Source organism: Panthera onca, chromosome A3 (genome assembly GCF_046562875.1).
Source record: "Panthera onca isolate mPanOnc1 chromosome A3, mPanOnc1 haplotype 2, whole genome shotgun sequence".
NCBI classification, from domain to species: domain Eukaryota; kingdom Metazoa; phylum Chordata; class Mammalia; order Carnivora; family Felidae; genus Panthera; species Panthera onca.
Window position 1 is genome coordinate 128,541,300 of NC_138341.1, and position 24,997 is coordinate 128,566,296.

Sequence of the window (24,997 nt, forward strand, 5' to 3'; positions counted from 1 at the left end):
GGAAAAATAAACAAGAACCAGAGGTCTGGGGTGGTGGGGTGGGTAGGACCAATGGGTGAGTTTCCCTACATTATAAAGAGCCCTTGCAACTCGTTGTGGAAAGAAAAAGATAAAGAGTCCAAAAGAAAAGATGTTAATCATCGCCAACATTTATGCAGCATTTACTACGTTCCAGGAACATAGTATTTTGCATATATTAATTCATCTAAGCTTCACAGCTACCTTATAAGGTAGGTACCGTTGTTATCTCTTCTTACAGATGAGGAAACAGGCACAGAGAGGTTTAGTAACTTGGCCAAAGTTACAAGCTTGTAAGTGGCAGAGCTTGGATTTGAACCCCAAGCTCTTAACCACTACTGCCCTGCCTCCCAAGAAAAATAGGAAAAGGACATGTACAGAGTAAGGAAATGAGGTAAGATACCCGCGGTCATTCAACATACTATATTTCAATGATTCTGAGATGCACATTATTATATTCACACATCTGTGGAATCAGGATGCATCTTACAATCAATGATCTCTTGGATTCAATGAAAGAGAGTAAGAGAAATGCAAATTAAAACCACCTATCAGATTGGCAAAGAACAAAACACTTGATAACACACTGTGTTGGCAAGGGTGTGGGGAAACTGGCACTCTCAAAAGTTGTGAGTTTAGATGGGCAATTGGAAAGCAATTTGGCCTGAACTATCCAAATGTAACACGGACACCCGGGGCCCAACCATTCGGTTCCTAGGAATTAACCCCTCAGGGGTCTGCTGGCCCCGATGAGCAAAGACTCAGGTTCTCCCCTGCACATAACAGCAGTCATGTATTACCCAAGACTGGAAACAACCTCAACATGCAACAAAAGGTGAGTTAAAACATGAAAGTCCAATATGAAGTTGGAATGCTACACAGCTGTCAAAAAGAGGAAGGAAGTATTGATCTAACATTGTCTCCCAAATACGCTAAGTGAAAAAAGGTAAGGTGCCGAACTGTGTGTATAATATTCTACTGATCGTGTGAAAGCAGGGGCCGGGCACGCCTCTCTGCCTGTTCAAGGGATTTGCGAGGGACTTGTTGAAGTATGGCTTCTGGGGAGGGAAACTGAGGGCTTGGAAAAACATGAGTGGGAACACGTTACTCTTCACTCTAGGCCAGGAGTTGGTAGATTTTTTTTTTTTTTTTTTTTGGTAAGGGGCCACATAAGTAAATATTTTAGGTTTTGAGGGCCATTTGGCTCTCAACTTTGCTGCTGTATTAGGCAATGTGCAAATGAATGGGTGTGGCTGCGTGCCAGTAAAACTTTACAGCCACACTGAAATTTGAACTTGATGTGTTAGGAAATATTCTTTTTTGCCCCCCAGCCACTTAAAAAAAATGCTCCTGGGGCCATAGAATAACAAGTGGGCCAGCTTTGGCTCACGGGTGGCCATCAGTGGACCCCTGCTCTAGATCCTTCTGTTTGATTCTTAGTCTTTACCTTATGCATGCATTACCTATTAAAAAATAGTTTAAAGGGTAGCTTGAAATTTTTTAGGTTTATCAAAAGGGGGCCGGGGTAAAGTTGGGGACAGGTGCCCCTCGAAGATCCCCTGGAAGAAGCAGCCAGCAGAGAGGGGGATCCGTTCGCCCTGCGTTGCTACCTGCCCCACTCCGCCACCAGATAGCAGCACAAATCCACCTAAAGGCAGGCCATCCCGCACCAGCTGGGAAGCTGAGGGCAGAAGTCAGCCCATACACCTGTTTTATTTTGCCTACTGTATATATTTTTTTAATATGTATTTTTGAGAGAGACAGAGACAGAGTGCAAGTGGGCGAGGGGCAGACGGAGAGGGAGACACAGAATCAGAAGCAGGCTCCAGGCTCTGAGATGTCAGTACAGAGCCTGATGCGGGGCTTGAACTCACCAGCCATGAGATCGTGACCTGAGCTGAGGTTGAGGGCTTAACCAGCTGAGCCACCCTGGCGCCCTTGTCTACTGTATGTTTAAAAAATGGAGCCAACATCTTTACAAATCTGGATTTCTGGCTCCTCTTTAAGCGGCTGATGTGAGCAGCAGCTGCTCTCTGGGCCTGATGTCTCCAGGGCATCCCAGCCCTCTGTGTCAGCTGCTCTTTCTCATCCTGCTCTGTTGCTATTTTCTCGACGCATTTCTCACTTGCCACCTGCCTCCTCACTTCCATCCCTCCACTGGGGCTACAGGCAGGTGTGAAAGCACAGGGGCTCTGGGTCAGATCAGGGCTCGGATTCCAGTCCTGCCACCTACTAGCTATGTGACCGTGGGCCTGTTACATGACCCCAGGGCCTCAGTTTCCTTATCTGCAAATGGGGCTAAGTGTCTTCACCTCTCAGATCCGATGTATGGAGCTCTCTGCAGTCTGGCATGTGGTTAAGTGTTCAGCAGATATGAGCATTTCCCCCTGCCCAGCCCTCACAGGTACTTGTTTGCAACACCCATATCTCACAAATGACCCAACACAATCAGAGCGGACACTCCTTCTGGTTCTGAAGGCGTTTTCCCAGTCCCTGGGATTCAGGAGCAGCAAGACAAGTCTGTGTGTGAGGCCTGGCTCTGCCTTGGCACCTGTGCCGTCTTGGGCAAGCCAGTGCACCTCTCTGGACTTCGGCTGTACTTTTGCTGCGCCAGGGTAATTAACACAGGTTGGTAGGCCTGGACAGTCTCCCCACCGGGGCTTGTGAACAGGAAACCAACTCTTGCAGCCCCAAGGCTGCTTATCTGACCCCTCCAGAGTTTGGCTGGCTGCCCCATCCACTGTAGACCTCCTTTGATGACACCTTCCCTTTTCTTTTGGGAACCATCTCCCTCCTCTCATCCTGTGGCTTGGGAAGTGTTGTTCCCATCCCTGCAATTCCCGGTGAACCTGTTTCAAACCTGGCCAATCAGAACCACGAACAACCACAAGACACAATCTGTCCCAGTGGGAGCCTGGCCTGGGCTTCTGCTGCGGCCACTGGGCGGGGAAACTTTTCCACTGAGATTGCAGAGCTGGTCCAATCTCAAGTCTCAACTCAAGAGAAAAACGGAAGTAGATTGACCAAGGTCTGGTGAATCATGTGAAGCCTTGGGTCCTGCCAAACCTTAAGTCAGTTATTAACTCAACTTTTCAGTTATTATAGGAGTTAATAAAAATGATTTTAGCTATTTTTACTTAAGCTATTTTGTCATTAATGAATTGAACTCTAATTCCCCTTCCTTTTGGGATCCCCTCGGACAGTCACAAATCAAGTCTAGTGGTGGGCATACTTTCAGGGTAGAGCTTTATCTGGGGCGCCTGGGTGGCTCAGCTGGTCAAGCGTCCAACTTTGGCTCAGGTCATGATCTCACGGCGGGGTTTCGAGCCCCGCGTTGGGCTCTGTGCTGACGGCTCGGAGCCTGGAGCCCGCTTCAGATTCTGTGTCTCTGTCTCTCTCTGCCCCTCTCCTACACATGCTCTCTCTCTCTCATAAATAAACATTAAAAAAAAGCTTTATCTGTGACCACTCTGAAGACTATTTTACAATTTCTGTGTCCCTAACATCTTTTTTTCTGCTAATATTGCAGAAACTATGAAGCTCAGGCTACATATTGATTGTAATGTTCACTACTGAGTCTCAGTGCCTAGCACATGGGAGGTGCCTTGTAATTCCTTGTTCAATGAGTAACTGAACAAGATATTTATCTGAAACGTCCCGTGTCTCCCAACTTCCTCAGCTTGTGAGGCTCCATATAACAAGTCCTGATTTTTCCAACCCTATCTTCCACTTTCCCCTTGTTCACTCCAGTCCAGTCCCACTGTTTCCTAAAAACCTTAAACTTGTTCCTGCCTCGGGGCCTTTGCACTTTCTGTCCAGTCTGCCACCTCTTCCCCTAGTTGGCTCAATCTTCTACAGGTCTCAGGCCAGATGTCACTTCCTCAGACCCTCCCTGACCAATGCTGCCGAAGCAGCCCCACCCTGCTTTTCCAATGTGATTCAGTATTGTTTGATTTTCTTTACAAATCACCATCTGAATGTACATACGCATTTATTTATGTTTATTGTCTCTCAGGAGGTCAACTCCACCAGGGTAAGTCCTTGTCTGTTTGTTCAGTGCTGTGTCCCAGTGTCCAGGTCAGAGCCTGGCACACACCAGGCCAATAACATTTGCTGAAGGAATTCACTAATAGGGCTCAGCCTTCATTACTCGATCATCATGACTTCCTGCAAGGCCATCCTCACCCAATCATGGGTCCCCTCCAAACGTGTTTGGAGCACATGGCAACATTAATTCACTGTGTCAGGTGAAAAAACTCCCATTCTGAGCCCAAGGTTGGGGGAAGGGAGCTGGGAATGGGGTAGAGGTGGGGTCTTACTCTCCAGGATCCTTAACCACCCCCCCACCAGCCAACCAGGAAATACGAGGCAGCCGAGGTTAAGTAGACTCTTGCTGCTTTGTTATAAATATATTATGTACATCCAAAACGTGACATTAAAATATTACTCCGTGTTACAGAAAAGATATTAAGGCTTTCTATTATTTACATTAAACAAGCAAGCACCTTTAAAAAAAAAAAAAAAAAACCAAAACAAAACAGCCCAATTCTTCCTTCTCTGACATTCCCCTAGCCAGAGGGGACACCGTGTCCCCTTCCAAATGACCAAGACCCGTTGCAGGGGCTGCACTCTGTGAAGACATCCTCTGATTAGAAGTATCAGCTCTGGCTGGAATCACGTGGGCAGGTGGGGGACGGGCAGGGGAGAAGGGGTTCCAGACTTGGGCAGGGGATTCCTGCCTCTTCTGGCCGGCTGCCCTCAGACCCTTGCTGCACTTTGCCACTCTTGGGTGGACAGGCTAGGCTGAAGGTGGTGCCTGGGGCTGTCCACCCACCCAGGTCTTCGGGGTCAGTCCACAGGGCCATGGCAGGGCAAATGCTCCGGGGACACTTAGGTGTGCCTGGGGGCTCCTAGACCACTGGGGACAAACGAGAGACAGATAAGACGACTCAGTGGCCCCAACGCCAGCCACGCTGAAGGGCTGCCCAGTGGGGGGGGGCGGGGGGTGCTGTAGGAGCGCAGGGAGTGGGTGAGCTTCTCCTCTACCCAAGGAATGGCTGGCAGGGCGGGGCTCCTTTTTCTGCAGAGTCAGGCTTGGAGACAGCAGCTCAGGTGGCTGGGGAGGGGCCAAGGAGAGAAAATGAAAAAAAGGAAATGAAAAATCAGTGGCTCAAGTATTCTGTGTCACGAGGGGTGGGCTGGGGGTGCCCGGGCCCAGCCCAGGAGGCGTCCTCTCCATCTGGAGGGGCCAGCACGAGGAGGCTGGAATTTGGCAGATGGCTTCGGTTTAGGGGGCGAGGGAGGGTTGGCAACAAGGTGGCAGGCTCGGAGTAGTTATTTGATCTTCTGGGCCCATTTCATGTCATCGGCCCGAGGCTTCTCGCCGGTCAGGCCCTGGATGAGGTCTTCTAGGCGTCTCCAGAAGCCTATCTTCTCCAGAGGGTAGTTGAGCCAGCCTGCAGGGGGGAAACAGGGCACGAGGGCGTTGAATGGGAGAGCAGCAGTTGAGGAGACGGAGCAAAGTTGGCTTTGCCTGGGGCAGGAGCAACAGGGAGTGAGTCTGTAGAGGGCAGGGGACAAGGGCTGACCAAGGGGATGGGGACCTCCCACCAGTGGGCTTAGGGCTGCTCAGACATGCCTTTGTCCCCTCACTCGTTCACTCTCTTACCGAGTGCTTACTATATGCCAGGCACAGTGGCAGCATTTCTTATCACTGGGCTCCACTGCCACTTCTTCCAGGAAGCCTTCCTTGACCACATCACCCTCTTCTGTTTCTTTATATCCTTTATGATAACCTGTAGCCACTTCCCTGTCTTGTGTTGGTTTTTCTCCCCAACTCCCGACCACAGCATCTGCTCCAAAGAGCAGAACTCTGTTCTCCCTCTGTTGATCCCGAGTGTCTGGGATGGTGACTGGTACAAAGGTGTTCAGTAAATATTACTTCCCATCTTATTTCATCTGTATGATAGCCTCCTACCCAAATAGTAGATACTCCCATTTTCCACATGAGAAGACGGGCTCAGAGAGGAGTCTCCCCGTTAGCGAGTGGCCAAACCAGGCCCGATCCTAGGCTTGGCTGAGCAGTTCACTGATCTCGGCAGCCTCAATTCCACCCCCTCCACCTGCTCTCAAAGAACATGACCTTAAGACGTACGAAGAATATTTTCTGTGGTTCTCAGTTCTGTCTCCAGAAAGACAACGCACCGCTCTCCCCGCAGAGACTAGTAGCTGTGACTTATCGAGTACTTATTATGTGCCAAGCACTTCACATCTGCCACAGCGCCCTTCACGCCCTGGCCCCGTGACAGTCCTATGTAAGGTGGCGGCTGCAGCCCCATGCTGTGCGTGAGAACAAAGCACATCCAGGGAGGCTTGCTTCCTAAAGATTCACACGGAAGAGTGGAGAGCTGATCGTAAGCTGTAGCCTGACTCGCCTTCAAGGTGCTGACAGCACCTCAGACACCCTTAATCTTGAAAGATGCCCGCTGACCCCAGAAAACCTGCTCAACTCACCTCACTTCTTTGGTACTGGTCCTGTAACTACTGATGGCAGGTGGGTTTCCTTCCTGTTCCTTGGTCTCACCAGGCGTGTTCCCGCCTCAGGGTCTTTGTACTTCCTACTCCCTTTGCCTGAACTGTTCTGTCATTATTTAGCTGCAGGGCCCTCCCACGCTTTTTTTTTTTTTTTTTTTTCTTTTTTTTTCTTCTTCCAGATTTCTGACCGCCTACTATGAACAGCTACACTCCGGCCTCCCTACTCCCTCTCTGCCCTTCACCCTGCTTCGTTTTCGCCAGGGCACGCCTCACGACCGGGCATTTGTCATCTCCCCTGCCCCCTGCCCCCAGTGCCCTTTGCTCCAGCCACACTGACCTCCTCGCTGTTCCTCAAACCAAGCAGGCCTGTGTGTTCCTCCTTCGGGGACTTCACACCCTCTGTTCTTCCTCCAGATCTGCGTTATTTTCTCCCTCAGCTCAACTGTCTCCTCGGTGCACTGACCACCTTATTTAAAGGGTAAAGTCCCCCATTTCCTTCTCCTCACCTACCAGCAGTTAGCATGGTTAAATGGAATGTCCCCGACTAGAATGTGAATACCATAGAGACAGGGATTTTTGCCTGTTTGTTTCAGTGCTGGAGCCTCAGCCCAGCACGGCGCTTGGCACATAGTAGGTGCTCAACAAATATCTGCTGGATGGATGGACGGTTGAAATCACGACTCTAGGAGGTGGGAGTGGGGGAGGCGGTCTCTCTCGTGCTGCTGCGTCCTCAGCACCTACGCTAGGCACATGAATCTAAGAGCATGTTCCTGCAGGGCAAGGATGATATGACCTCCTCCTGTGACCTCTGCCCTCCTGACCCTGAGGATAGAGGCAGAGCTGGGGTGGGGGCAGGGCAGCCTCTTGCACGCCACGCTGGAGCCGCACCTGTGGTGATGCAGAAGTAGGTCTCGTGGGGTGACACGTGGTGGATGCGATGGTGTTTGCGTGGCAGGATCACGTGCCAGTCCTGCAGGAGGGTGACCCAGCGTGGCAGCCCGAAGTACGTGTGCGACCACTTGTGGATCTGGTTGGTGAACGTGCCGAAGATGGTCAGGCAGAAGACGAAGCACTCCCAGGGGTACAGGTGCTCCAGCGCTTCTGCGGGGGGGGGGGGGGACGGGACAGGGTGTCGAGGCTGTCACGGGGGCAGGGCCACCACCAGCCTGGCCCTGGCTCCTCGCCCCTGGGCAGCTCCCTGGCCTCCTTCCACCCTCCCCCATGGTCTCAGGCAAGTTCAGACTCCCCTCTGGGCCTCAGGCTTCTCTTCTGCTCAGTGGGCAGATCGTGCAGGAAGCACAAGAAATAGTTACGGGTGTGGGCTCGTGCTCTGACATTTCTTGGCTACATGAGCTTGGGCCAGCGATTCTGCCTCTTTGAGTCTCAACTTCATCGTCACTAGCACGGCAATAAGTCTTTGTCCAGGTTCCCAAAGGCAGAGCCTGAGACAAGGGTTCACGGGGCGGGGGGGGAGGAGGGTATCTTCTGTTCGGAAAATCATCTGAGGGAGTGGGGAAAGCAGGGGGTGAGCTACACAATGATGGGTTTGGGGGAGTCTTGTCTCAGCCTGATCCTGGGGGCAGCTCTGGAGGGTTAATGGCTCCACAGAGTTGGTCCCACCCAGAGGTGGGAGGGCTGGTCTTCTGTCGGCTTTTCCCGTCACTTTACGTTTGGCTTTAGGCTTATCCCAAGAGGAGACGTAGGACCCGCCCTGGCGGTTCCCAGAAGGGACAGCTGGGAGCCATTAGCAGCCGGCCGCTCATGGCAACTGGGGGATGGGTGCACACGTGGGGAGGATCTGAGCGGGCACCATGGCACCACACCACAGACACCCACACCTCGACCCACCAAGGGGCTGCTCCAAGGACCAGCGACGTATCAAGTTGTTAGGACAAGACGCGGCCCGGCGGGCGTATTCAACCTCCCCTCCCTCGCCTTCTGCCCACCTGGCAGATGATGTAACTGAGGCTCTGACAGGTGAAATGACTTGCTTTGGGACAGGTTCCCTCCTTAAAATAGGGCAAAGATCAGAACTCAGAACTTCCTGAGTTCACTGCCCATGTTGGCCCTACTCAGCCAGGGCAGCCAAGCCAGAAGCCCTGAGGGCCAGGCAGGTAATGCAGGTGAGCAAGCTGGTCCAGGTGTAGGACAGCAGGGAGGAGTGGGGACTGTGTAAAGGGGGCGGCCGCAGCTCAGCTCCCTCCCAGTGAAGCCAGAGGGGAACGAGGGCCCAGGATGGCCGGACTGGATTGTTCAAGAGAAGCTGGAAGCACAGATTTTTATGTCAAATGTGCCAATTTTACAGGATGATAACTGAAAGTTTTTTAAGGTAGTGAGGGGACCGTGTCCCCACAGCCCCCTGGCAGCTGGCAGGCACACTCACCCGGGCTCTGGGTGCGGAACTTGTAGGCCATGTTCAGCAGAGGCAGCAGTGTCACCAGGCAGTTGTCCCCATTGGTCTCGATGAAGTCGTGTCGCGTGATGGCTGTGGGGTCGATGTGATGCTCGCGGAAGGGTCGGATAAAAGCCTGGGGTGGAGGTGAGGGTGGGAGAGGGGGTACGTCCGACCGGTCAGCCTGTGGTGGCCGGCCTCTCTCCACCACTTGCTGCGCATGCTGGACTCGGGCTTACCTCCTTGCCTTCAGGATGCCAGAACGCTCCCCCACCATACTGCTACAGAGCCCCCCCAACCTTCAGGGTCCTGCTCTAAGCTGCTCTAGCAGAAGGCAGTCAAAATGACTAGGTGGGGACCGCGGCACGGTACTGCCCCACTCTGGGCCTCAGTCTCCCCAGCAGGGGTGTGAGGGGAGTTGGAGACCACCTCCACCCTTCTTCCCCACTCTAATACAGTTGAGGACACCCCTCACAGTGGCAGGCAGACCCCTCTGTTTCTTCCCAGTGTCCAAGCCCCTCTTTCTGGTAACAGCCTCCCCCTCTTCCTCTTCTGTCGGTACACACTGTTCCGATGGGGCCGAACTAGTTAAAGGTGAGCACGTGACCCTGGCCTGGCCAATCAGAGCATCCCGGCTTGTCTGCCACAGTGACAGGGATGGGCACGTGACCTGAGCTGGGCCAATGGGAGCGTGCTATGGGACTTTGGCTGCAACTGTGGGAAAGGAGAGTTCTCTTTCCACTGCGGGGGCCGAGCTGGAAGGATGTAGGGAAAGCCTATGTGACAGGGAAGCCAACAGAGAGGAAAGCAGGGACAGACACAGAGAGAGACGGAGTCATGAGATCATGGTCTGTCTTGGGTCTACTCTTGAAATTTTCGGGTATGCGAACCAGTACCTTTGTGTGGTTAAGGCTGTGTGTAAACAGTGTGGCACAAGGTAAAAGTTCAACTACAACGAATGGTGAGGTGCAACAGGGCTGGCAAAGGAGAATGAGCCGTGGTCCCCAAATGCAAGGGGTTCAAAGCTCTCTATCCCATGCTTGATGCTTTTGCTTCCAGAAAATTCCAGAAATCCCAGGATTTCTAGTCTGTTCTGGTCCTCGAGGAGACGCAGGGGGTCAGGCTGGAATGATGGCTTCTGCCTTTCCAACAGGGAAACGGGAAGCTCGGAGAGGAAGGGGGCTCACCCCGCATCAGACAGCCCAACCTGCTTCTGCAGGAGACGGGCTGGGTCAAGATACTCACCTTCCCCACGATGGGCAGCTCCACGGAGCCCCAAGTGTCAGCTCCCCAGTGCACCAAGCCAGACAAGAAGTCAGCAATGAGAGCGCCTGCAACTGTGGACAAGAGGTGGGTGAGGTAGGGGACCAGGCAGGCGACAGTCCTGCCCACCCTTTGCCCCAAATCAGGGAGTCCCGCATTCATTCACTTGCTTGCTTGCTCACTCACTCGTTACGGGGGGTGGTATCTCTTCTCTACTTGGGATGTTTTCCTCCCTGTGAATGGAGTCTCAGGTAGAGCACTCCTGTCCCTTTACTTGCTCTGCCCAGGGATATGTGGGGGCTCATTTGTTTGGGGAGTCTGGAGGGAATCAAGGGGGCAGGCACAGATCAGCTCGACTTTTCCCTATCAGGAGCTGACTGGGCCCTTCTCTCTGACCCCCAATCACTCCACAGAGGGAGCCCCACTCTGCTCCAGTGCTGCCAGTGAATAAATGGAAATGTGCTTTTGGGGTCTGTCGTCAGAATCCCCTCAGGTGCAGGCAGTAGCCATGCCTTCCTCCCCAACCTAGCTTGTATCACAATAAATGTGATAATTTGGCCTCTGGCAGCCTTTTCCTTGTTCTCAATGTGTTCAGAACTGGACTGGGTTCCTGCAAAGACCCCAACACCATCCACTTGCTTGAAGGTTCAGTATAACATAGGGGTTAAGAGCTGTTAGATCAGGAAATCCCAGCTGTCTCTCACTAGCTGTGTGACGTTGGGCATGATACTCAACCTCTCTGTGCCCCAGTTTCCTTTAGATAGATGGGAATGACGATTACAAAAAACAGTGGCTGCCATTTATTGAGCACCCTCAGTGCCAGATAAGCGCTTTACGTGTTTGATCTCAGTGGATTCTCACAATCTGGCTGAAGCTGGTACCCTCCCTATTCCCCCTTTGCAGCGGTGGAAACAGAGTCCTGGAGAACAGAAGTTTAACTGGACCGAGGTCACAAAGAGGGCAAGTGGCAGAGCTGGGCTGTTAAGAGGTCCCAATCTAACACAGAGCTGGGCTGCCTTGAGGTCCCAATCTAACACAGCAGGATGCACAACCACTCCTGCACACAGGGAAACTGAGGCAGAGTGGCTGACTGCTTGGGCGAGGTAACATCCCAGTGCTGCCCCCATCACTCTCCCTGCTCGCTGCATCTCAACCCTACTGGCTTACTTACGCCCTTTCCCTTGCACCCCTCACACGCCTCTGGGTCTCTCTCTGCATTTACTGTTCCCTCCGCCTGGAACATTCTTTCCCAGGGCATAACACAGTTCCCTCCTTCACTCCCTCCAGGTCTTTGTTCAAACATCCGTTGAGTGTTTGACATTATAACCACCCCCATCTTCCAGCATTTCCTATTTCCCGTCTCCTTCCCAGTCCCTGGCACTTATTAGGGGTTCAGTAAATATTCCCTGAGTTAATCAGTATAAAGCTGTTAGGAGTCAGGCTGCTGTGAACATTCATACCCAAACCTGGAGGCGGACATATGCCATCATTTCTTCACGAAAATGCCAGCTATTTATTTATTTATTTTTACTCAACACTTACTGAGCACTTATAGGTACCAGGCCCTGTGCCAGCACCTTAAATGTTTTATCTCTTTTAATCCCTAAACTGTACCAAGGCCAGTTCTAAGCCGGTTACACATCTTACCTCCTCAATCATCCTAAGCATTTAATCCTTACAGATGAAAAGAATGATAATAATAAAAACAATATTAGAAAAACAATGTTTGTGACAGTGGTTAACATTTATGGAGTGCATCCTTTATGCCAGGCACTATGTCAAAGGTGTTAGACATGCATTATTGGAACATAGAACTCTTCATACTTTAAGTACGGGCTGTGCCCAGGGACTTTCTTCCAGGGAGGATACGGTGGGGAAGCGGGAGGAGAATAACTTCAGAGTGGGGAAACCTGACACTCCGCGGGCCAGGTGGTCAAGGTCAAGTACATGCCCTGGCTATGTGATGGAAATGGTGCTTTGCCTCTCAGCTCCTCCTCCCAGAAACATACAACGTGGTCTAAGAAAAGCATGAGACAAATTCCCGTAGCGAGGCATCCTGTGAAACATCAGGGCTCGGGGCGCCTGGGGGGCTCCGTCGGCTGAGCGTCCGACTTCGGCTCAGGTCATGATCTTGTGGTTCGTGAGTTCGAGCCCCGCGTCGGGCTCTGTGCTGGCAGCTCAGAGCCTGGAGCCTGCTTCGGATTCTGTCTCCCTCTCTCTCTGCCCCTCCCCTGCTCACACTCTTTCTGTCTCTCTCTCAAAAATAAACATTAAAAAAAAAATTTTAAAAAGAAATATCAGGGCTCCTCAAAACTGTCAAGGTCCCCCAAAACAAGGAAAGTCTGAGACACTGTCATAGCCACAGGGAGCCTAAAGGAACCCGATAACTAATGTGAGTGGTATCCTCGAAAGGACCCTGGCACAGGAGAAGGACATTAGGTAGAAACTAAGGAAATCTGAATAAACCATGGTCTTTAATTTGTAATAATGTATCCATATTCGTATGTTGATTGTAACAAATGTATGACACTAATGTAAAATATAAGATGTTAACAACAGGGGGAACTGGGTGCATGGAGCCTACCGGAACTCTCTATACTCTTTTTTGTTCTAGTAAATAAAGTCTATTTCTGAAAAACTGCATCACCTTATTTCACGTCCATAGTTTTGGGCCCCAACACATCCCGACTCTCCAGAGGAGAGTCCAGAGGAGGAATGAGACTCAGAGGGTAATGACAGTCAGGGCTGCTGACCGGCGGCCAGGGACTACTGTGAGGGCCATTCACAATGATGCTGTGTTCACGTCCAGGTCTGGGAAATGGGAACATTAATAACAGCACTTAACTTTACTTAAGTGCAATCGATTAATAAGCTGGGCTAATACGTGTCAAGTGAGTCACTCCCAAACGTAGCTATAGTTAGTAGTTTAGGTGTTACCACCCTCTCCAGGCCTCAGTCTTATCATCTGTCAAATGACCTGGCCTTTTCAGGCTGCAGAGCAGGGAGGGATGTGTGCTTTGGACAGATGTCAGGAACGATTTCTTGGCGAGAAGAAACAACTTGCTCCTTGGGCTCTGTGACCCCCAGGCCTCTGCGAGTGGGGGTTTCTAGAGCAGTGACTCTGGGCCTCCAGGCCTGCTGCCTCAGGGGGCTTTAGTGGAGACAGGAGAGGCAAGCACACAGAGCGTCTCTGTCCTGGCGCAGGGGCAGTGGCTACAGCTGGCTCATCGTGAGGGCAGCTTTGGCCTGGTTAGCACCCCATGGTACCACAGGGTACAGGACAGGCGATGAGTCATCCCAGGCTACCCTGACTCACCGGGTGACCTTGGGATAGTCCTTGGGTCCCTTGGGGCCTTCACCTCGCCACAGATTACCCAGCTGTGACTTCTTAGCTGCTGCCCACCTCAAGGCCTGGTGTGGAGACCGCGAGGGTGGACCAAAGCGATCCTGCTGAAATCCCGGCTCTACCATGGTTCGGCACAGACTCCTCACCTGACCTGAGGCCGTGGGCCCTCCGACCTCATCACCAGTCTTTGCACTTCCCGGGCTCCCTTGCCCGGAACACCCTCCCCGCTCTGTCTGCCAGAAAACTCTTACTCAGCTCCTCAAGGGCCAACTCATGGGCGCCCACACTTTTCCTCCATTTTCCCCGGGTGCCACTAACAGCTCAAGGCTCCCAGGGCCGTTCGTTTGTTCACTCTTTCATTCACGACAACGCTGTCCCTGTCAAGGTCACTAACGACCTCCATGTGGCCAGATCCGGTGGTCCCCTCGCTGCCCCGTCCTGCTGGCTCTGCTCAGCGGCTGCTCTCAGTTGAGCCTCAAGTCTTCTGGAGACACTCTCCCCTCCCGGCCTCTGCAGCCCCTCTGGCCGCCCCGGCTGGCTCTTCCTCCTCCCCCCGGCATGGAAGCACTGGGGGCTCTCCGCCAGCCTCTGGGCTTCACACACCTCTTCTACCGCGAGGTCTCCCAGATTTCTATCTGTAGCCGCCTTCCTGGACTCCAGACTCGGATTTCCAACTTCCTGCTCGGCACCTTGCCCTGGCTCTCAGGCAGACGGCTCGAGCATCTCGTCTCAAGCCGCCTCTTCGGGCCTCTGCCAATGGAAGCCCCATCCCTTCCATCAAAGCCCGTGGGTCACCACTCACGGCCAGCGTGACAGGATGCTCTGGCCGCTCGCCTCGCGCAGCTCACTGAGAACTTGAGGATCTTGCACCACCGCCGCTGCCCTCACCGGGTGTGGGCCAGCGTCCCCGCCCCCATCCATCCTGCCTGCAGCCCCAGCTGATGTCAGCTCCCTACGGGACACTCCCCAGCGGCTCCGCAAGGCCTGCAGAATTAAACCCCAAGTCCAGACCAAGGCACTGCGCAATCTGCACCCTGCCTCTCTCAGCAGCCAGCAACCACCTTTCCTTTGACCAATTTTCCCGAGCCACGCTGGCCTCCCGCCTGTTCCCTGGGCGCATCCCAGCCTCTGGGACTTTGCACCTGCTGTTCCCTGCCGCCCCTCCCCAAGATATCTGCCTGGCCTCCTCCCTCACCTCCTTCAGGTCTGCATGCGGATGTCATTTTTCCAGAAAGGCCTTCCCTGACCTCTCAACTCTTCCCTGGCTATTCTCTTATCTCGGTTTTGCTTCCCAGCATTGCATCACCTGTCTGTGTTTATCAACTGGGCACCTTTTCATGTTTCCGCCTTCCCTGGTTTCCAGGGCCTGCCAGGGGCACCAGGCTTCTGGAGAGATAGTGCTGGGCTAGAGGCGGGCTCTGCGGACTGGCACGGTGCCTCGCCTCCTGCACGTTAACACACAAATCAGGGTGGCTACTTAAATCAATTAGGGACTGTGCAAACACCGCTATCAGGAGATGGTCTGTTCTCATCAGCTCAGAGGCCAAGGCGTGGGATGGGGGAGCTGGTGTCACATTCGGTGACCGGACGGCCAGAGCGCTCCCGAGCCAGGGCCTGGAGGCTCTGATCCCAACCAGGGAAGGAAGGTGGCGACGGCCTGGGACGCCCATCCTCCTGCCTCACACAACACAGACGTGGGCTCAGACACACTCTCCTCCCAGTGCTAACCGGAGGCCCTACGGGCCCTGCTGGGGGAGTCTGTGGCTCTAGAGCTGGGCACGTCTGGATGTGTGATCCCGGACTCTGCTGGGCCAGCCGGCAAGTGGCCCGGCCTCTCAGGGGACGGCGGTCCCAACCTCCGCACTGGCTTGACACCGAGAGTCGAAAGTACTCCACGTGCAGCGTGGTGCATAGTGGACACTTGGGAAAGAATCCGTGGCTAAAGAGACCACGGTGGTCTGAGCCCTCGCGAGTGGTTATGTCGGGTGGGGTCTCCTTCCCACCTCTGTTCAGTCGCTGGCCCCTCAGCAGCTACACACCTGTGTGAGGCCCTCACAACAGCCCGAGGAGGCAGGTGCCACAAGCAGCCTCGACTTACGGGTGTGGGAACAAGGCTCGGAGATGCAACAACCCTAGCCCCAAGGCAACACAGCCACAAGGCCGTAGAGCTGGGACTTGAACCCAGAGCCTGCATGCAGCCACCCCCAGAGGGGGCATCAGGGCTCACGCCGGCCACATTCCTGCCCCTGAATGTAGGGCTCTGAGGCAGAGAGGCTGCAGGTGCACGGTCCCTCTCACCCCTGGGTAAGGGGGGGGCGGGTGTGGCTCCTGAGGCGGGGCCCAGGCTCCCCAGCACCGGAAGGGTTAACTCCCTCTCCCCCAGCTGGCCCGCCCCCGCCACGTGCCCACCCCAACGCAGACCCAGATGGCCCAATTAGCCAGCCTGAGCACTATTGGCTTAGGCGGCCAGAGTGCTTTTAATGAGATTGTGGGAGCTGAACACGCAGGGAGGGCTGGGCGGACGGACCAAGGGCACGGCCGCCCCCCTCAGCCTGGGAGCCCGGAGCAGGGGAGGGGATGAGCGCCTGAGTTCAAGGGCAGAGGGGAGGCCGGTGCACAGGCAGGAAGGGAGTCAGCTCAGGACCTGGGAGTGGAGACGGTGAACGGAGAGCTCTATTGTGCTTCTGGCTTGAGGTGTGATGCCGGACGGGCCCTTCTCTGAGCCTCAGTTTGCTCATGTGGAAAATGACAACAAGTGTAGCATCCACCTCCCAGGCTGTGGATGGGGCAGGACTGACCAATGGGAAACACTCAGCATGTGCTATAAGTTACAGCCTGCCCATTCATTCATCTCCTGATGCCATAAATATTTATCAAGTTACCTACCATGTGCCAGGCCTCGCACTTGGGGCTGGGGACCCAACAGTGAGCACACAAGAATCGCTACTTTCAGGGAGCGAGATTTGAATGAAGGGAGACAGATACTAAACAAATAAATGTATTGGACAACAAAGTGTGCTGAGGTGACGGTGTATGGCAGGGCTGTTACTTTTGAGGGATAATCAGGGAGAGCCTCCCCGAGGAGGTGACCTGTGAGACCTGGACGAGGAAGTGAACCAGGTAGGTGTCTGTAGGAAGAGAGTTCCAGGCAGAGGAACAGCATGTGCAAAGGCCCTGAGGTACGAGTGTGTCCAACAGTGCACGTGCACACCCAAGCACACACAGCCACACACGATTACACATGTATGCGAGCTGCCATCAGAGTGGGTCCCTGACTCCTGGGGAAACTGAGGCCGGCGGCGGGGCAATCGGTACTCACTGACACCCAGCATGACGAGGGGCGTGTGCTCCCAGCGGGCCAGCAGCAGAAGGTGGACCAAGTTGTGGGCAATGAGGCTGAAGCACAAGATCACACAGCACCACTCCTGGAAGCGCTTGCCTGCAGGGAGAGGAGGCCAGAGGTGAGTGTGGGGCGGGTGGGGGAGGCCGAGGGATCGAGGACCAAAGCCAGGCAGAGCTGAACCCTGTAGGAGCTCTTCAGAGCTCAGGGAGTCTACGGTGCCAACCACAGGCTGAACTTAGGGACTGCCCCGAAGAACGGGCCCCAGCCCACCCATTTCACAGATGATGTCACTGAAGGCCAGAGTAGGGGGAGAGTCTGCCCAAGGTACAGGCCTGTGAAGCCTGCCTTGAAGGGCCAATTCTTTGGCAGACAGGACCAGAACTTGTCTCCGGGCCCTGGTGGGCTCTCCCCGGAGGCCCCAGAGGGAGCTTTAATGAGCTTTTTCAAACTGACATCATGGCATCACCTATCCCCTTTTACAGGTAATAACCAGCGGCTTTTAATCCCAGAGGATCAGATCCTGCCCGACTGCCATCCAGCAAGGCTCCAATGAGTCAGGAATTTAGGAGAAATGGGCCTTGGTTACCACGTGCAGGGCTCCTGCCAGAAGCAGGGGGTCTGGGAGCACAACACAGGAAAGAGGAGGTGCTCCCAAGCCCTCCAGCCACCAGGCAGGTGACGCGGAGCAGTAAGGTGGGCTGGGTGGGGGCCGTGGGATACTGGCTGCCCATGGATCCTCTGTCAAGTGTGGGCGTGGGGGGTGGTCGCTAACGGCCTGACCACTGCCAGGTGGGAGTGTGGGCCCAGGACGCCTGAACTTCTAACACCCAAGGGAAGCCAGGAATCAGAAGCGGTGCGTGAACTCTTTTTAAACTTCCTGCCGCGTGTTTTTAAAAGGCACGTGAGCTCAGGCAAGCTGATTCACTCACTGCAGCTCCGTCTGAGGTGTCTGAACAGTCCAACACCGGAGGGATCAGCCAAATTAACTTGGTCCATGGCAACTCTGCAGCCAGAAAATAAGTCTGGGCGGCTGTCTACATGTGGACAGGGAAGATGTCCAGGGCCTACTGGTAAGCGCAAAAAAGCAGCCATTTATGTGCGAAAAGAAAAGAAAAAAACTGTCTAGTCAAGACTGGCTTCCACTTATTCCTCTCGGAACTTAACATTCGTGAATGTGCTCCTCCACCAAAAATCTTTTCTTGTAATTGTAAATTAAAGTAAAAAATAAATGAATAAAAGGAAACGAAAACATCGCGTGGGTGACACAGAATGTGTTGCAGGTCCCCTGGGGATATTATTTTCCCAGGCAGCTGGTCCCAAGGGCATGGAAGCTCCTTAACGACAATAATTTTCTTATCATTAGTGTTTAACATCTACCGAGCAGTTGCTATATGCCAGGTACCTGCTGAGGTGATGCCGTTTTGCAGATGAGAGATCTGAGGGTCAGAGTGGCCCCGAGAAGTAGCAGAGGCCACAAAGCTAGTCAGTTACAGACTCGGATCCTATGGCCAGGCAGGCCCCTGTGAGTGGTCAACAACTGAAGGGGGCCATGGCAGATAGAGAGGCTTCCTCCTGTGTCTGCTCTCCTCACCTGGAGCGACTCTGGCAATGCTCCTGCAGATCTCAACCTAGAACCTCCACCTCCAGGAGGCTATCCATGATGCTTCCTCTGACTCTCGGACTCCTCCAACATGGGGCCCATCCTGAGGGGCTGTCACTGCCCGAATGACGTCCCTCTTCCCCTACCCACGTGTGAATTCAGGAGGCCCAGGGCCATGTCTGGCTTGCTCACCAGGGCCCTGGCACACAGTTGGCACTCAATAAATGCCCGTGAAATAAACAAATTCCTATACGTCATCTTAGAGGACAACTGCCAGACTTTGTCTCTGGGTGCTCGTCACCAAAGCACCTTCCACTGCTCCTGTTAGGCATTCCATTCTCCCTCAGAGAGAGAGAGGGGCCTTACCCAGGATGTACCACACACAGCACACTGTGCCCTGGGCCAAAATCAGAACAGCTGCCCTCCCCTTGCCCCGTGAAAAGACCGAGGGTCAGAGGGGAGAAGGAACACGCCCAGGGTTGCATCCTCTCGGCCCCCACTTGTACAGATGAGGACACTCAAGTCCAGAGAGGGCAGGACCCCAGTGGTAGTCACACAGCAGCAGAAGTGGGCCCAGAACCCCTCGCATTCCACTTCTTCGTCAGGGACTGTTCCCCGTGGGCCCCATGACCCTGTTGCCCCAGCAGCCCCTACCTGGGGTCACTGTCATCTGGCCCAGCTGGCCCTTCCCCTTTCTGGTTCCTGTTTGCGGCCAGGGCCTGGGACTCAGAAGCAGAAGTCCGGAGGGGCATGTGGAAGGGGTAAGGAGAAGATGATTCTTCAATGCCGACCCACCTGCCTGACCCCCAGCCTGCAGGGACAGCAACATGATCAAATAACAGTAACGGTGGCTGATACGCACTGAGGCCTAGCACAGCTGGGGTGGTCAGGTGTGGCCCACATCAGGGATGTTGCAGGGAGCAGCTCCCTCCAGCATACTCAGCTCTCAGTTAAGAAAAAAAAAATTAGCTACATTAAAAAAATAAATCATATGAAACTCCTAATTTCCTGCTTCCCTTGAGAACACAAGGCTCTGGGAGCCACAGGCCTGAGCAGCAGCGGCTGCTCCCGTCAGATGGGGCAGGGGTTCCTGGTTCAGCCCAGTCTCCTTCCCTCCCTGTGGCCTCACATTGGGTGGCTTCCTGCAGTCACCTGCATCGAGCCTGAGACAGTCTCTCTCTCGTTCAAGTCTCAGTCCTTCCAGGAAGGAACTATGTGATTTCAGTTCCCAGACGAGGAAACTGAGGCTCAGTGGGTGAAAATGAGGAGCTGGGTTTGGATCCTGAGCTTGTCAACGGGACATGTTAGCTTGGATGTTCTAAAGACAGCCCAGCTCTCTTCCCATGCCTTCGAGAACGTCCCTGAAGTCTGAATATTTTCCCTTCTAGACCCCATCTATCTTTGGCTTCTGGGATCTGGATCCTTCGCAGACCAAGTGCTTCAACTTTGATTCATAAGAAGTACGTCTATCATAAAAGCAGTCTTCACTGAGCACCTACTATGTGCCAGGTACAATGTCACCATGAGCTCAGCCAGCCCTTCCCATACACTGTGGGCTGGGGACCACTTGCCCTGTCTTTCACAGGGAGAAACTAGGCCTGAGTGATGAAACGACTTTTCCAAAGTCACAGCATGGACCGTCAGCCTGGCAGGGCCTATAGGGTCAGGTGGTCTAAGTGGTGTCACTTTACAGATGGGCAGACTGAGGCCCAGGGAGAGAAGGGCTCTGCTCAGGACATGAGAGCTTGGGCCACCTCTGGCAGAGAGCTGGGCCTTGTTTTCCTGGGCCAGCCTCTGGCCTGGCCAGGGTCCATGATCTGGGCTGAGTTACGGCAGTGAATGCTTGTTGGCCTGGGGAGGAGACTGGGCCTATGTGTGGTGGCTGTAGGGCTTGGAGGGGCAGGGGAGGCCAGGCGCCAGGCCTCGGCCATCTTTGCTTTCCTGGGGGCAGGCCACGGCAGCTACGGGCTTGGCATCGGGCCCGACTCTTGTAGTTTCAGTCAGAGAAGCCCTGAATAATCTGCACTTCTGATGCCCCTTGGCCTCAGGGAGGTGAGGTTGGACCTCACAGGAGATAGAAGGCAGGGAGGGACCAGAGAGAGGCAGAGGAAGAGGGACAGAGAGACAGAGACGAGACCGAAGACGAATCAGAGACACAGAGAAATGACAGAGAGAAACAGACTCACGGAGAGATTATGGGAAGACAAAGAGAAAAAAAGAGAAAGAACATGGCCAGAGGGGAGAGACAAACAAATAGAAAAAGAACAAGACAGAGGAAAACAGAGACAAAGCTCAGCCCAGGGTGGCAGGGACCAGGCCTGGCCAGGGAAAGGGCCCCAGGTCTCTGGCTTCAGTCAGGCCCACGTGGGGGGACTGACTCTTTCCCCTGACCCTAAGCTAAGAGACCCTTGTGTCCCCCAGGGCCAGAGGCACCTGTACTTAGCCAGGGTGGCTTGAACGGCTGGCTCCAGTGACCCCTCAGGATCAACCTCTGGAGCCCGGGGCACCTGAGAAGTGGCACACACATAGGCAGGTTTCAGCTGGCACCTGCCGGGAAGCTGGACACCTGCCTTACCTGCGGGCTTGCCCACGAGGCCTGTGAGCCCACCAGGTCCTTCACAAATCCCAGCACAGGGCAGGCTGCTGCCGTAAAACCCAACCCCGGAGTGCTGGGGGCTCCTGGGAAACGCAGGCCCGGGCCTCAGCTCCCTGGCCAGACCCTCGGGGCCCACGGGGTTCGGCTGAGGCTGCCTCCCTCCTTGGCCCCTGCTGCTCCCACCACCCAATGCCGCCTCGATTAGACTACTCACAGCTCCCCGCGGACACTAGGCCCACTCTCTCTGCCAGCGGCCCCGCACGCATGCTGTTCCACTGACCTGGAACATTGGTCCCCCTCCTGCACACCCACCCCGGGGCTGGCTCACTCACACAGTGAAGATTAAGAACACGGAACCTAGAACACCCCCCTTCTTCCACCAGTGTTCTGGTTCTGCTGCTAATGGGCTATGGGACTCCGGGCAAGTCCCTACTCTTTGCTAAGCCTCCGGAAATGTCTTCAAGTGGGACAGGGTATCCCTGAAGTGACAGCACTTCAGGCAAATCAAACAAGCCGTCCCCGGGCTTGCTGACCTGGCCCTCTGCTAGGGGCAAATGCAAGCCTAATCCCAAGCAGGACAAGCATTAGGAAGAACACCTTTAGGGGGTGGGCGATGAGGAGGTGATGGGGTCCTCGGTTTCCTCCCCTGAAAAATGGGGTCAGTACTGAGGGTGTGCCCCAGACGGTTGTAGTAAGTGTGAAATGAGCATGTGAAGAAAATGTCCAGCACAGCCAGTGCTCAAGAATGTCAGCTATGTCAACTGCCTTCCCATGGCTGCCGACTGTCACAGTACCAATCCACTTCTGGCCCCAGGAATCTCAAGAATTCAGTCCTGGAACCCAGAAGCTTCTCCTACACTCCCCTTGCTCATTTTGCTCCAGCCCATGGGACTCCTACCATGCAGTCCCACAAACACGCCAGGAGTGCTCCCACCTCAGGGCCTTTGCACTTGCTGTGTCCCTGATCTGGACCATCCTTCCTCAAATATCTTCAGGTCTCTGTTCAAGTATTACTCACTCAAGTGAAGTCTTAACTGCTCCCTCTCTGAAATGTTATTGCCCCCAATATTTCACTTCCCCCTTTCCTGCTCTATATTTGCTCCATAATGTTTGCCACCACTGGGCAAGTGGGCTATTTTCCTTATTTACTGGGTTTAGTAAAATGCCACCTTTTTTTTTTCCCGGTCTTGTTCACTGCTTTGCCCCTGGGGCCTAGAACAGGGACTGGGACAAAGATGCTCCCTATGTGTTGAGGCTGGTCCCTCATTTTGTAAGTCAGGTCCAGAGACGTCAAGGTACTTCCCCCAAGCCACGCAGGAAAGGGACAGGGAGGTGGAGGCCTATGAAATTTGGAGAAACCAGTCTGATCAGTCTCTCACTCCTCTGCTCCTCACTGCCTGGCTTCCTCCCCGCTCCAGGTCAGGAGGAGATAAGGCCTTGACTGAAAGGTTTGGGGCACCAGGAGGCTGCCTGCAACGTCAGATCCCTCCGGGGCTGTTCTTCAGAGGGTGAAGGGCATTTGGGGAAATCAGACCCAGACAAAGATGCAATCATGGTGGAATGGAGAAACGGCAGTCCCTTGGGGAAGCTCAGGATGCCTGGGTATGATTTGGTTGAAAGTGGGTAGGGTTTACTCAGGTGGGGAGAGCCGGACACCAAAGGAGGAGGCCTTTAAACCCTTACCCTCGATTCTCACGTGGTGAGTCTGAGGGCCAGAGAGGAGAGACAGCTGACTCCGAGACTCACAGGAAAGGCCAGACTACTGGGTTAGCAATAGGGAGTGCCCACTGCAAGCCAGGTGCTGCTCAAAGTTTGATCTCAGGGAGCCTGGGTGGCTCAGTCGGTTGAGCGTCTGACTTCAGCTCGGGTCACGATCTCACAGTTCCTGCGTTTGAGCCCTGTGTCGGGCTCTGTGCTGACAGTGCAGAGCCTGCCTGGGCTTCTCTCTCTCTCCCTCTCCCCAACCTGTTCTCTCTCTCTCAAAATAAATAAATAAACTTAAAAAAACCCAAACAACAGGTGGATGATCTCATTTTGTCTTCCCCCAAACACCAAGGGGCAGATAAATTTTACTTGGTATCTGTTTTTTAGAGGTGAGGAAACTGAGGCTCAGAGAGAGCAAGTGGCTTGGTCCAGGTCACACAGCTAAAGAAGCAGCCAGGATGCCACGTCCAGTCTGTCCCAGGACGTACAGGCGGTTTCAAGTCCATCGGCCAGGTGCTCTAGGAACAGGCTAAAGAAACCGCGGCATCATGGACCAGGTGCCCAAGTCAGGTTCCACAAAATCACTCCCAGAGCATGTAACTGCAAGTCTAGAGAGGCCTCTGTGACCTAGGACTCAACAAGAAAGCCAACGGCCCAAGGTCACACAGCCAGTGATGGCAGAACTGGTATGCAAACCCAGGCCAGTCAGGGTAGGAAGCCAAAGGTGGCAGTGGACCCATGCCCACGCCAGGCAAGGGCTGTGCGTGGTGGCTGTCCCCTGGCAAAAGGAAAGATGTCAGAATGTTTGACAAACAAAGCTTGGTGTGATGGCGACATTCAGGCCGAGGGGCCTCCTGCGGCTCCTGGTCACCTGACTCTGGAGTTGATGGCACTTCCTTAACCCCTGGGGACAGAGTGCCCAGGCAATGAGATTCCCCAGGCTCTTCTGGAAGTCCGAGAAGGGTGGGGGAGCTGGTGCTCACTGGAGCATTTAAGAGGCAGGCACAGTAGGAAGGAGCCAGGGACCTTGGTCTGAGGGCTGAACGGGGGCAAGGGTCTGGAAACTGTGGTCTGGTTTGGGGAAAGGGAGGGCTCCAGCCCCAAGTCCTAAAGGGAAGGGGCTAATATATGCAATGGAAAAGGAGCAAGGGCTGGACTTGGGGCTTGCGTAGGGGAGGGGCTGAAACTGGAAGATTTGCCATGCCCTCACCACCTGGGATTCTGGAATACAGGCGAGGGCTGAGGCCCCTCTCTGCGGGAGGTGGGGGGGGGGGGAGCGGGGTGGTCTGTGGCCACTGAAGCTATAACTAGAACAGAGCTTGGGGGAAGGGCGGCTAGGGGATGCTAGGAAGCCTGGACCCCATGCGCTGAGGTTTCAGAGCAGAGAGGCTGATGTGCCCAGATTTGGGGGGGGGGGGGGGGGGTGAGGTCACTGTTTGCAGCCCAGGGCCCTGGCTGGGGCACAACTAGGGCCCTAGTGTGTGCATTCCGGATCTAGGGAACGTGTAATGGGATGTGACTTTTAGGAGGCCGGGGGCAGTGCATGCAGCTGAAGGGCTGCGTCCGGCTTGGACAGGGTCCTGGGATGGGGGTCCTTACTAAGTCTTGGGGCGCTCTTTGCAGCCTCGGGTGCTCTGAGGCTAGGATCCGGATCGAGGGGTGCGATGGGAGCTCTGTATGCGGCCCGGGGAGCTGATGTGGCAGTTCCTTGATATAGGCACTGTACGTTCATCTAGAAAGCCCCGTGGCTGGGGCTGTGGCTTGATCTTGGAAGGGGCGCTGGGGTGGGGTCCCCGGACTTGGGGGCGCTATTTGCAAGTTTAGAAGCAGAGGCTGGAGTTCTGCATCGGGGCCTGAGGCTGGGGTTCCCATCTAGGGAACCCGGGATCGCTGTCCGTAGCCCGGGCTAGTGACTGCAGGCCCGGAGGGGGGCCCGGAGGTCCTACCTGGAGAGTAGAGCGCGGCCAGTTCGCGGGCCCCGGCGTGCTGCGCGCCCCAGCGCCGGCAATACGCCGCCTCGTCCTCATCGAGCTCCGGCTGCTGACCGGGCCCGTCCTCGGCGCCCGCCATGGCCACTCGCCCGGCCCGCCCGGTGCGCTCAGCTAGCGGCGGCGGCGGCGGCAGGGCCGCGGAACCGCGGCGAGATCACGCCGCCCAATGACCGCCCAGCGCCGGGCGCGGCGGCGGCGCCGGCGGGGGCC

The 24,997-nt window shown here is 54.6% G+C and overlaps 1 protein-coding gene across 2 annotated transcripts; it reads right to left on the reverse strand.

The window, feature by feature from the left end:
- Nucleotides 1-3,992: 3,992 nt before the first annotated feature.
- Nucleotides 3,993-24,971, reverse strand: PEDS1 (plasmanylethanolamine desaturase 1). Of its 2 annotated transcripts, none has more exons than XM_060620009.3 (6): nt 24,743-24,971; nt 16,873-16,992; nt 10,190-10,281; nt 8,936-9,080; nt 7,441-7,653; nt 3,993-5,474 (listed from the first exon to the last, which is right to left on the reverse strand). In XM_060620009.3, the coding sequence occupies exons 1-6, from the start codon at nt 24,864-24,866 to the stop codon at nt 5,353-5,355; spliced, it is 816 nt and encodes a 271-aa protein (XP_060475992.3). In that variant the 5' UTR covers nt 24,867-24,971; the 3' UTR covers nt 3,993-5,352. The 2 variants fall into 2 exon arrangements, with proteins under 2 accessions (XP_060475992.3, XP_060476000.1); XM_060620017.3 differs by lacking the exon at nt 24,743-24,971 and adding an exon at nt 21,307-21,404.
- Nucleotides 24,972-24,997: the final 26 nt, after the last annotated feature.

What these genes read in the sequence shown, in the direction of transcription:
- PEDS1 (XM_060620009.3), bottom strand. Translation starts at nt 24,866, where the DNA reads ATGGCGGGCGCCGAGGACGGGCCCGGTCAGCAGCCGGAGCTCGATGAG. An exon ending in GGCCGCGCTCTACTCTCCAG is followed by an intron (nt 16,993 to 24,742) that starts GTAGGACCTCCG and finishes CTCTCCCTGCAG; the next exon opens with GCAAGCGCTTCCAGGAGTGG. An exon ending in CCTCGTCATGCTGGGTGTCA is followed by an intron (nt 10,282 to 16,872) that starts GTGAGTACCGAT and finishes TCTTGTCCACAG; the next exon opens with TTGCAGGCGCTCTCATTGCT.